The sequence below is a fragment of the Perna viridis genome, chromosome 7 (genome assembly GCF_037379345.1).
Source record: "Perna viridis isolate PV_CMFRI_1.1 ecotype Kerala chromosome 7, ASM3737934v1, whole genome shotgun sequence".
NCBI lineage: Eukaryota > Metazoa > Mollusca > Bivalvia > Mytilida > Mytilidae > Perna > Perna viridis.
The window spans coordinates 1638764-1652369 of NC_142451.1; the positions used below are offsets into that span (position 1 = coordinate 1638764).

A 13606-nucleotide genomic window follows, 5' to 3' on the forward strand; every position below is an offset into this window, starting at 1 on the left:
CCTGTGCACCTGGTCCATGCTCCCAGTTTTTAGTGGAGTCAGAGTTGCTGATTTGCTTTTGTTACTTTGTATGTATGATTTTAGTTACTTTATGTTCTTTGTTGTGTATGTCTGTTTTCCATGTCTGGTCTTTGTCCCTGGATTACATTCTTTTGATTACCGTTATAACCTTGGTTCCCTTGATTAAAAAGATGGGAAAAAATGACTCTAGCACTCAACTTTACTTATAATTATGTGGCTGAAATAATCAGATTGGTGGCTAAAAGCAATAAACACGGAAAATATGCGGATCTATCCCAACGTTGACCAGCTTTTACAAACATGGTCACATGACAAAAAAATGGCAGCATCCAGTACAGTATCCAGTGTGTTTAGAAAGGGATTGTTTAATGGCAAAGTTGCCGTAGTTACAGGCGGTGGAACCGGTATCGGGAAAGCCATCACTCAGGAACTATTACATCTGGGTATTTAGCAAATATATTGTTAAATACGATAAACAAAATATGTGAATTTTTAACAGGAACGTACGGTTAATTGATAATGATATTGGTCAACCATTGACAGCAATTTTGACAAGTGTTATGCCAAACGTACCCTTGTCAACTTGTTTTTCCCTTTTTGATGAACATATTACTAAACAGTTAGGAATAAAGTTGGGGTTGGCAAATCACTTGTTTGATACCAGTCATTCAATTGGGTTCTTCTCCAAATTATGGCTATCAATGGTATATTGACATCTACTCTATACTTACCTATGCTAACTCATTATAGTCCTAGATACAACTGTCTGCAATTATTACTTGTTAGGTAGACAGGTCTAGAAAAAAATATTTGAAGAAACATTGAGAATAAAGTTGAGGTTATCCAATCACTTGTTTAATAGTCAGCCATTCCATTGGTATCGATTGTCCTCCAATGGTTATTTGTGTTACACTAATGTCTGTACTCTAAAACTACCTCTGCGCTATCTTATTATAGCCCTAGACACAACTGTTTGCAGTCATAACTTGACATGTAGATCAGGTCTGTTCATTCAAACAAGTTTGGGCAAAATTTGCATATTGAATTTCCTTTTTTTCTTTCTCATACTCTTCCTTTTATCTTTTGAAAAGTTTGTAAATCCTGGAAGCAGCTTTCTGAAGTTGTTTTTGATAGTTCTAATGAATTCATGAGTTAAGTATTCATTACACATAACTTACTAAGCTTCTTTGTTGGTTTTTTGGTTTTTTTGTTTTTTTTTATTAATTTGGATCAAAGACTGTAATAGATACACATGTAACAGTCAACAGAGCTAATAGATTTGTAAAGCCTGTTAGCAACTGCAACTTGTTCTTACACCACCACAGGAAAATAGTTTCATTTACATAACCTGTTATAACACTTAGGTGCTCTTCACAGCTATTTCTTGAAAAATAAGATCATTTCATTGTTATTTAACACCAAAAAAAACAATAGATATCTTTTACTCTGACTTAATATACTGATTAATTTGGTCTGAATTAACAACGATCCAATTAAAGATAGTTAACCTTTAACCTCTTTTCGTAAGTGTTGCATTTCACCGAATAATCCAGTCGTTTACTTTCGATATCCAAGAAATCAAAATAATTGGTCTTTCTTGTTACACAGAGAATGTAATTTAATTACCAAGTAGTTCTGTTTGATTTAAGTTGTATATAAAATGCATCGACCTGTATTTAAATTAAATTACTGGTCTTTAACTAAAGGGGCAGTGTTTCTGATAAACAAAAGGTATTCCAGGCTATTATTTGCTCATTTTTTACCAAATCCTGCAAAAATTTATTAACAAAACGACGCTAAAACCCCAGAATTCATCCTGATCTATCCATCACTATTTCATGCATTTCAGAACAGCAGCATTCATAAAAATGGAGCCTTTCTTTGCATTAGGCTGTTATGCCAAAAGGATACATTCTAATATTGAGACAGAATTATCCCATAACCCCCAAATAAAAAAAAAAACAAAACAAAAACAAAAATATCAAATCCAACAAACTAAAAATGACAGATAAGTTGAAAACTACTCATGTATTGATCATCATTTTAACAGATTTTTGGTTATTACATCGTGACGTCATGACTTTTGACCATGCTTTCGGAAACTATTTGTTATTTAAAAACCAGATGTATCTAGGACAGTGTGTGATAATGAAGCTGTAGTTTTTCAGATGGCTTAGGGTTTCCTTCATTAGACCTTATTTTTGAAATCCTATTCAGCGTTTATTTTATAGATGTCAAGAACTTAACACTACATGTAGGTGTTTATGTGTCAATTTGTAGCACTCGAGCTATAGAGAAATAGTTAAAGCTTTAGGTGAGAGTTACAAGTATCTCAGTGCTTTCAACAATTGTGACTAAGGTTTGAGGTGATTTGACAGACAGTTTTGACCTGGAGTTCGTTATAAGTTATTTGAATTTTGACTTTAAAATTTAAAAACCCGAAAAGCCCAACTTACAGTTTATATTTCAATTATGCAGGATGTCAGAGAGTTTTGTGTTCAACCATCTAGGTGTTTCAAAGTTATCTGACAACAAACCTGAATATAATACAAATGGGTGTACTGCTACAATGCCAAGCAAATATTTGTTTGATATTTTAAAGATAAATTGAATATCATTCGTAATCAGAATGATGAATTCTAATTAAAGAATTTAGTGATAACAATTTACAACAACAAGCTTGTGTTTAGATACGTTTTATGTTGATCCCAGTTCTTTCCTTTAATCCTGTCCAAACTTATGCAATTTAACGACTAATTGATGCGTATAAATTCAAACAATTGATATAAATTGATTCAGTACATGAATACTTTGATTACATGTACTTTATATATTTAACATTTTAGCTGCAGTCATTATATATATACTGCCACTTCATGTTTTTTATTACCCCAGGGTGTAAGGTAATGATAGCATCTAGAAATGAAGAGAGACTACAGAAAGCTGCAGAGGAAATGAAGAGGAATCTGACTTTTGGTTCAGTTGCTGACCTGGATCACATTCAGTGTAACATCAGGAAGGAAGAACAGGTGAAATAAAATTGAAACTCTTCAGTTCTTCATCATTTCTGATGTGAAATGCAGAGAATTACAAAAAAGGTCACACACATTTATGATGGAGACTTTTATTTGGATTAATATTTCTCCTTTAACATATGTATATGGACATTTTTGTAATTTAAAAAGTTACTGACTGATTTTTAATAGGACAATTTTATTTTCTTGAGAAGGAATTGGGATCTTTATGCAGACAGGAAATATTTTTTCCACACTTCCCTGACCAGATAGATTTTTACCATATGATAAATACAAGAACATTATTTGGAGAACCATTTTTTCAATTTTCACTCTAGATCCTGACCAAGTTTTTGTCCTTGGACAAAAATCAGGATGAGAATTTTTTTTTTATTTAAAAAAATCTAAATATCCAGTTGCCTACAAATATTCAACATCTTTCACTCATACAAAAAAGCAACAAGCTTGTTGAGGAAAGACATGTTCAAAATGAATTAAAAAATAACTGTAGCTTTGTATATACATAACCTTATAGACAATAGACGATGATTAACCACATCAACAATGAATGGTTATGGCATGAATACAAACAGTACAATTAGAAACATGCTAAATAACAGTCATATGTGTAACATAATTGTAACAGTTATGATCATGATGTGGGAGTGGTATATGATTTCTGCTTCAACCACCATATTTGAACTTTTGATGATTTATTGTAGGTCAAAAGTATGATATCAACAACTCTATCACGGTGGGGAAAGTTAGATTTTCTCATCAATAATGGTGGAGGACAGTTTCCTGGAAATGCTGAATCTTTCTCACTGAAAGGATGGAATGCTGTAATAGAAACAAACCTTACTGGAACTTTCTTGTGTTGTAGAGAAGGTAAGTTCTACCTTACGGCATTGTTTGCTTGACTGTGGTTTTATGTCCTGAATTCTTATGATGCAAGAATACATGGTCAAAGACCCTTCTTTGTACTAGTCCAACATACTGAGCCAGATTCGCAAAGAAACAACATCCTGCAGGTCACACGATCTTTATGAACTCTCTTTTTTTAATATTATGTTCTGAACAAATGCTGTCAGTTTATTAATACAAAAATAATGATGTAAACCAATCTTGTGTTCATTGTCTTTGTTTTTCTTTTAACATTTTATAGCATACAACCAGTGGATGGATAACCATGGAGGTGTAATTATTAATATTATAGCAGACATGTGGAAAGGATTTCCTTTGATGAGGTAGTTACAACTGACTTGTTGAATTTCAAATGTTTGATTAGTATGAAAACTTTTGATTGAGCAATATCAAAAAGTATATATGTTCAAAAGAAAGAGAAACCTAGAATATTTTTTGTAAGAAATTTCAAAGAATTGTGGTAAATTATTATACAGTCAAACCTGTGTATGCAGCAATAACCTGTCTGAAAAGAATATAATTAAAACATCCCTATGTAGTGCAGTCTATGTAAAAACCTGTATATAAAGATGACCTCTCTTATGCCCATGCTCTCCCATGGAAGGTCACTTCAGACAGTATAGTCAACTGCTCACAGAGGTGGATTCTGTTTCTCTGATTTATGAAATATCTTCTTTACAGCTAAAAACAACATTGTCATACCTATGGTGATCCTCCTTTCATCAAGTTACAGATTTTTTTATAGATTGACGAAAATAATAATAATAACGTCAGCTTTTCTCTACTGGTAAATGTTACTTTTAGTCATAAAATGGCTTAACGTAAAATGAACTACTGGTTTCAAATATTATAGTATGCCCTTCTGAGAACAGTCACACTAGAGTAGAAATACTTTTGTACAAAGGATTAAAAGAGTAATCAAGGGGACCAAGGTTATAGCAGTAATCAAAAGAATGTAATCCAGGGACAAAGACCAGACATGGAAAACAGACACACACAACAAAGAACATAAAGTAACTAAAATCATACATACAAAGTAACAAAAGTAAATGAGCAACTCGGACTCCACTAAAAACTAAGAGTATGGGCCAGGTGCACCGGTAGGGTTAGTGTCTTCTGCTTTTCTAGAAACACCCGCTGAGTTGCTATAAATAGAAATAACAGAGTTAGTCATATATATAAACACATTGTTTATTTTTGTTTTTCTGCTTACAGTATTTTTTCAGTATGTTTTCGTCACACATGCAGGACTTTCAAAAGATTTGTATTAGGTCTAATGTTAGTTTTTTCTCTTATTTTAGTCATACTGGGGCAGCAAGAGCAGCAGTTGACAATTTGACTAAATCTTTGGCTATTGAATGGGCATCCAGTGGTGTCAGAATTAATTCTATTGCTCCAGTAAGTATCTCACCAAAGTGATCAAGTCTATGGCTATTAAATAGGCATCCAGTGTCAAAATAAATTCTGTTGCTCCAGTAAGTATCTCACCATCCATCAAAAAAGTCAGATTTGTAAATGTCTTTCTCCCATTCTAATCCAGGGATTAAAAATGCATGTGACATTTTAACCGTCAGGCTGTTACTAAATTTCACATTTTCTTAGTTTTTTTCAGATTTCATTTGAGAAACCAATTTTCATTCTTGATTTAAACTATTTCCCCAAACATTACTAAAGAAGAATCTGTATTCACACTTACTAGCTGGATTAACTAATTTTACTTCAGCTTCTGATATTTGTCAATGTTTGTCAAAGGAAAATTACTATTACATGTAATGTATAAAAGTTATCAGAAATAAATCCCAGACTGTTGTATTTGATTAGATGAAGCAATTGTTTTTGGAGGGGAAAATTATTCAGAAATTTTGAAAATGTACATGCAGTTTTAATTGGTAGTTTTCCATTTATGACAAAAAATAATCTTTTTTTTATATAGAAACATTCCCTCTCACAGTTTATTTCTGTAAAAAAAAATAAGGATACAAGTTCTGTTGATTTGTAATTACTACTTTGTTGTATTTGTTGTTGCATTTGTTGTTGCAATAATATTGGAAATAACAGTAATTCTTGTTTGTATTGTTTTGTTGATGATGACGTTTACAAAACATATTTTCTCTAATTTATTTTATAAGATTATTTTCATCAAGAAATCAACAACAAAAAAGTATCTGTTTCTCTTCAAATACTCTACAATTAATAAATGAAGAAAAACTGTCTGTCTCTATTAGAATGAGGCAATGGGGAAAACATGATCTGACTAATACACGTTTGGAACTGTGTTATCATCATATACATATACTTGTCGGCATATAAGTGTCTTCAGTATGTAAATGAAAAAAATATCAAACTTCTCCATAATAAAAGGTGCACATCTTCAATATGTATATAATCACTGTGCAAGGTTTGAATAATATTGGTTTGAATACTTTTTGTTTTACAAATTACACATAGTAGGCACTGTTCACATCATAAAGAGACAAAAAATGATTAAGTTCAACAAGCTAATTAAAGTAATGTTAGCACTGGAGGTTTTTGATTCTTGTGTAATTTCAAAGACAACATAAAATAAGACTATGATCATATACATTAGCATGTTTTATATTATTGAAGAATTATTTATTTTTCTTATATGTATAAATTGAATATCAATCTATACTCCTGATCAAACTCCACACACATTTACAAATTTTGTTCCAATTCACTTTTTTCCCAAATTTTTTATTCTGTCCAAAAGTTAATTTGCATTTACATTCAAAAATAACATTAACAGAATATCTGTCCTATACCATAATTATACTCAAATAAAGCCAATTTTAGCCTATGAAAATAATTTCCTTGATGAACATAAGATTTTCAAAAACTAGATACTCTTGTCATTTTGTTTTTCATTTGGTTAAAAATCACTGTTCTTCATTTTCTATTTCTTAATGGTAAAATATGAATGATAGGATGGAGAATTTGTCTGATATGTGTGTTAAATGGAACATGCTTAACACATTTAATGCTTCTTGACACATTACCACAAGAACTAAGTTCCCCAAATAAAAATTTATTACTGTTATGAAATATCTTTCAAGGCCAAAAAAGGAGTTACTGAAATCTTCAGTTGAGTTAAAGATTAGATCTTAATTTTATCTGCAGAAATAATAGAATATTATTGAGTTGAATAATTGCAATAAACATATTGAATGATATAAAAGGAATTACATTTGGACTATATTTTTGTGTAGTGTTCAAGAAATAGTTAGGAAGTTCCTATGATGGACCGACCACATTAAGGTATTTTGATCCTGAAGGATCAAAAACCCTTAATGTACTAAAAAATTAATCAAATTTCTTCAAATTTGGAAGTGCACATCTGTATATATATCAACACTGTGCAAAGTTTGATTAATATTAGTTGAATACTTTTTTAGTAACAGATCGTGAACTAGGTACCCCCTAAGTGCGATAAAAGACCAGCCAGAGGTAGATGAGATGCTACTTCACCTGCTTTTATCACTGGTAATGCAGGTAAAGATTTGCCCAATAATGCTAGCCATTTTTACATTTTTTCAGGGCAGTTCAATATACTCTGAAACAGCAGCAGCAAACTATGGTGATTCTAAGATATTTGATAATGCTTTACCCAAAATACCACTGAAAAGACTTGGCACAGTAGAAGAAGTAAGTATGATAATGCTTTACCCAAAGTACCATTGAAAAAACTTGGCACAGTAGAAGAGGTAAGTATAATTTACTGTAAATGGACAATAGATAGAAATATCAAGTCAACGGTCTGTTTGATGTATCATAAACAGAGAGTGTATAGCAATGTTTTTTTCCCCAAATTTAATAAGGAAAAGATTTTTTTTATAAGTTGATCACAGATACTAAGTGTCAAATGACTGTGTGATGCGTACAGTGTGTGTGTTGTTTACAGCCACACCATTGGGTAGCAGCTTGCTGTGAAAAGGAGACAATTTGTCAGTCTTCCCTTCCAATTATAGCCTCTCATACAGTAAGACCTATGTGACCCAGATATGGGATCCTCCTCGAGGTGGTAGATAGTAACTGGCTACCTTGCGGCCCCAGGCTAAAACACAAGGTTTGGAGGAGACTAGGCCCCAAAATGCATGGCATGCCAGGCCCACCAGCATGTGGATATGCCCTGATGCCTGCAAACCTAGTCCTCAGCTATGGGTAAATAGCCGGCTAGACAGAAGTTGTTAGTCTTGGATGACAATTCTTCTAGGAGAAGTGAACTCTGATATAAAACACAAATGGCTAGATGGGAGTCATTAGCTTTGGACAGCAACTCATCTAGAGGAGGGAAACCTTGATAAAAAAATCCCTGGCAGGGGGTTAGGCACCAGGTTAATCACCTTGTCCAGTGAAAAAGTTGTGATTACTGAAACTAATACAGATGTTAATCATGCTTGCCCTTTAAGGGTTGGAGGTTATATTTTTCAAACTGCAACTCAAGATGGCCATGCAAAACAGAGAATGACGTTTAACGTTAGACAGAAGCCACTGTTTTTGCCTAAATTAGTCACAAAAGTTGCCCAATGGAATGTCCGTACTATATACAAGACTGGAAAATGCACACAAATAGCCAACCATAGTATTGATGTGCTAGGCATTAGCGAGGCAAGATGGAATGAAAGTGGAGGGATAACACTGAGTACAGGTGAAGAAGTTCTATATTCTGGCAATGAGAATGAAATGATCATCACACCGAAGGGGTTGCTATAATGTTATCCAAAAAAGCAAAGCGCAGTCTGATGGAATGGGAACCAACCAGTGAAAGAATAATGTGGGTGTGACTAAAAGCCAAAAGTCAAAATTTTACCATCATTCAGTGCTATGTACCAACAAAGGAAGAAGAAAAAGAGAACTTTAATGAGAAATTGCAACACACTCTGAACAACACACCAAAGAGAGATATCAAGATAGTGATGGGAGACTTAAATGCTAAGATCAGAGAAAACAACAAAAACAGGGAGAAAATAATGGGAAAACATAGTATTGGAGAAAGGAATGAAAATGGTTTAAAACTGGTTGAATTTTGTGAGGCAAATGAATTGGTGATCAGAGGAAGTCTCTTCCCACACAAGGACATTCATAATTAAAGCAACCTGGGAATCACCTGACAGAAAAACGAAAACTCAGATAGACCACATCATGATAAACAAAAGGTGGAGAAGTTCACTACAGGATGTTAGAGTTATGACAGGAGCAGATTGCAACTCAGACCATCATATGCTACTGGCAAAAGTGAAAATCAAACTTGCAAAGGAAAAGAAAATTGAGACCAAGAGGGTTTAATACAACATCGATAAACTTAAAAATCTAAAGAACAAAGATGAATTTCATCTAGGGTTAAGGAACTGATTTTCTGCACTGCACAACGAGGAACAAGAACTTGATATCGACAGAGAATGGACTGCAGGAAGGGATATAATCAAGAATGCATGTGAAAAAGTCCTTGGAAAGAAAAACAACAACAAGAAAGATTGGATGTCTGATAACAGCTGGCAGAAGGTTGAGGAAAGACATAAAATGAAAGAAAAAGTTAACACAGCAAAAACAAGAGTACAAAAGAATGATGCCCAAGTAAAACACCAAGAGCTACACAAAGAAGTGAAAAAATCTTGTAGGAAAGACAAAAGAGATTATGTAAATCAGCTGGCGACAGAAGCAGAACAAGCAGCATACATAGGTGATATAAAGACACTTTATAATATTACTAAAACCTTAAGCAGATGTAAAGCATGCAAGTCTAAACCAGTAAAAGGCAATAATGGAATGGAATGAATATTTACTAAATTAAAAGAGCAGATGGAAAGGTAGAACGAGCATTTTAAAAATGTACTAAATAGACCTGAACCAGACCATCCAGTAACATTAGAACTAGGGCCAGAACTAAACATCAGAGTTGATAACATCAAGAAACATGAGATCAAGAAAGCCTTGAAATCACTGAAAAATGGAAATCAGCTGGAATTGATGGAATACCACCTGAAGCATTGAAACATGGAGGTGAAGAAATCTCTGAATTCTTGTTGAAATTGCTGAATAAGATCTGGGAAGCGGAAAGAATACCAACAGAAAGGAATAAAGGGATTATTAGTGAAATTACCAAAAAAAGGATACCTAAGCTGTTGTGAAAGCTGGAGGGGCATAACTCTTCTGCCAGTTGCAAGCAAGATTCTATGCAGAGTGCTTCTTAATAGAATGAAAGATGCTATTGATAAAGCTCTCCGTGACGAACAGGTAGGATTTAGACCAAATAGAAGTTGCACTGACCAGATTGCCACTCTGAGAATAATAGTGGAACAATCAGTAGAATGGCAATCATCCCTGTATATCAACTTTATAGACTGAAAAAGCCTTTGATAGTGTCAACAGAGATGGAATGTGGCAACTAATGAGATACTATGGCAAACCATCAAAGATCGTAAATATTGTCAAGACCCTGTATGAAGACTTTACAGTGCAAATAATACACGAAACATCTCTCACTGACCCTTTCCATGTGAAAACAGGTGTGAAACAAGGGTGTTTACTCTCACCAACCTTATTCTTACTGGTGTTTGACTGGATAACAAAGCAGGCATTTGACAAACAAAGAGGGTTTCAGTGGACTATGACGAGACAGTTAAAGACAAAACCAAAAGGATGAATGACATCGGAAAGAAAATAGGCCTTAAAATTAACAACAGAAAAACAAAGATTATGAAAGTTCAAACAAGAAAAGGAGGGTCAGTGACAATTGGAGGGGACGAACTGGAAGAAGTTGAACAGTTTACATATCTAGGAAGTGTCATTAGTAAGACCGGTGGCACAGATGAAGACATAAATGCCAGAATATGCAAAGCCCGTCAAGCCTTCACCATGTTAAAACCAGTTTGGAAATCAAATGTGCTTAGTGGAAACACCAATGTAAAATCTGTCCTTTTCTATGGGTGTGAAACCTGGAGACTAACAGCTGGACTTCACCATAAAATCCAGGAATTTATCAACAAATGCCTCAGACATATTTGTAAAGTATGGTGGCCAAGAAAAATGGCTTCTGGATCGTACCAACCAAGATCCAGCAGATACCCACATTAAAAGAAGGACATGGCAATGGATTGGCTACACATGGCGAAAACCGTATACCAGCATTACCAGAGAAGCGCTAGACTAGAATCCTCAAGGACAAAGGAAGCAAGGAAGACCTCTTCACACCTGGAAAAGAACAAGGCTGAAGGAACTGGAGACGATTGGCAAGAGCTGGGGTGAAGTGAATAGAACAGCCCAAAACAGAGTGAGATGGAGAGCAACTGTAGTAACCCTATGCTCCACAAGGAGTGAAGAGGACTAAGTCAAGTAAGTCACAGATACCAAGTGATGACAATAACATACACAGTCCTTCAGATTAAGTTAGCTTAAAAGCAATGCTAAACTATCAAAAAATAAGATGATACAAAGGCAATTCTCCAAGTAAATATACCAACATTTTTTTACATTGAAATCTTTCAAGCTTCACATCTGAAAGAAAATAATATGTGCAACTTTGATAACTGAATTTACATTTTATAGTTTTTTTTCAGCAAACCATCTTCTAAGTGAATTTTTGGGACCGGCTATAGGTATATATTACCGTTATGTACACGTCAGTGTTTTTCAGAGGGATAATACATACAGGGCAGGCTTTTCATCAGGTTTTCTCAAATTGTATTACAGGGGAGATAATTCATTATTTTTACTTTTTCAAATTTTACAATTTGCTCCCATGTTTAACTTTATTATTTCCTATTTTTGTTATCTTTAGCCTCAGGCTATATAACAGGGGATATAATCTAATGGTTTACTGAATAGGTTTCTACCACATTTTTTTCTACTATAATCGCCAGCCTTGTTTGACTCAATAGGGTTGGTAGTTTATTTTTTGTTATCTCCAGTCTAAAGTCACATAACAGAGGATACAATCCAATGTTTTCCTGGTTTCTATGACCAGTGTTTTATGTTACCCACAGACTGTCTACAAAACAGGGGAGATAATCAAATCTTATACAGGTTTCTATGACTGTTTTCTGTTATCTCCAGCATCTGGCTACATAACATGGGAGATAATCGAATGTTTTTCTTTACAGGTTTCTATAGCAGTTTGTTTTCTGTTATCAACAGACTCTGGCTACATAACAGAGTAGATAATCCAATGTTTTTCTTTACAGGTTTGTTTTCTGCTACCTGCAGTATCTGGCTATATAACAGGGAGAGATTATCCAATGTTATTCTTTATAGGTTTCTACAACAGTTTGCTTTCTGTTATCTCCAGCATCTGGCTACATAACAGGGGAGACAATCAAAGTTGATGGAGGCTCCAGTCTGTATACAACCTTTCTTTATAGGGTTCCAGGTAATTATCTTGTGACACACAATACATCAGTGTGTTGAGCAGTATATGGAAAAAAAAAACATTGCTTTAATGCATAATAATTATCTTTTTTTCTTGTCAATCTTTTTCCAGTTCCATTTGACACAGATGGTAGGAATAATGTTAGTTCACACCATATAATTTTTACAAACACTTTAGCAAATGATGTTTATTTCCTAAAATAGTATGGATCTTCACAAAAAAAATTTTAAGACCTTTAGCCAAAGCAATTTGAAAAATGGATTTATATTTTACAGGCATTATGTGCAAAATGTCCCTAATTGGAAACAATTTACAGACTTATTAAAAATAATGGTTTGGGTGTTACAAAAATCAGGTTTCATTCCACTTGTATATATATGAATTTTCTACATTTTAGAACACAATAAATCCAAAGCTTATACATGGAAGGATGATACTGAGGATGGTAAATCTAAACTGTGATATGGAGGGATTTAAAAACAATCTGTAATTTTTATATCTTGAGATTGGTTGTGTAAATACTGAATATCTTACGGGCCATATATTATAAGTACTGGTACCTTAATCTAAAGACTTGCCAGTGGTCAGAGGAATAATAAGTGGATTTTTTTAATTAATGACAATACATCACCATCAAACATAAATTTTTAAAACACAATAACAAAAGTATTTTTGTTTTAGAATGTGGTATTTTTGTTATTACTTTTTATACACCAAGTTAAAATATTATGACATTGCTTAACATTTTTACGAAAGACATACAAATTATTCAAAGACTACTTTGGCATATGTATTGGTTTACATTTTTACAATAAACAATGTAACTGACCACCATTTCTACAAATCATTTTTCATTATGGTAATTATTATTTGTGTGTATATGTACCAAATCATGATAAACAATCCAATGTAAGTTAATGGTTTATGAGTAAATGATCCAAATAAATATTGATCTGTGTAGAAACAACTTTACAAAACAGTATCTAATCAGTTGCATGAACTGTTTGTATGTTGTTAATTGATATTAATGAGTACTACAAAGGGGAATTTATCCCCCCCCCAAAAAAAAAAAAAAACAAAAACAAACAAACAAGTAAATGAGTACTTAAATTGTGCACAAGTACTCAGCCATCTGAGCGAGTACTTGAGTTTGGTTATTATAACTAATATTAATATATCAGGAATCTTCACTTTTTTTCATTGATTAAGATTACTGATTACCTTTTTTTTTCCTTTATTTGTTTAGTTTTTATTTAGCTGTACT

At 33.4% G+C, this 13606-nt stretch overlaps 1 protein-coding gene across 2 annotated transcripts; it reads left to right on the forward strand.

The window, feature by feature from the left end:
• The first annotated feature begins 327 nt into the window (after positions 1–327).
• Positions 328–13435, forward strand: LOC148610902 (peroxisomal trans-2-enoyl-CoA reductase-like). Of its 2 annotated transcripts, none has more exons than XM_088590797.1 (8): positions 328–464; positions 2917–3050; positions 3758–3923; positions 4201–4282; positions 5261–5357; positions 7515–7622; positions 12228–12342; positions 12740–13435. In XM_088590797.1, exons 1-8 carry the CDS (start codon positions 341–343, stop codon positions 12802–12804), a joined length of 891 nt encoding a protein of 296 aa, XP_088446923.1. In that variant the 5' UTR covers positions 328–340; the 3' UTR covers positions 12805–13435. The 2 variants fall into 2 exon arrangements, with proteins under 2 accessions (XP_088446923.1, XP_088446924.1); XM_088590798.1 differs by lacking the exon at positions 12740–13435 and adding an exon at positions 11534–11572.
• The last annotated feature ends 171 nt before the right edge of the window (positions 13436–13606 follow it).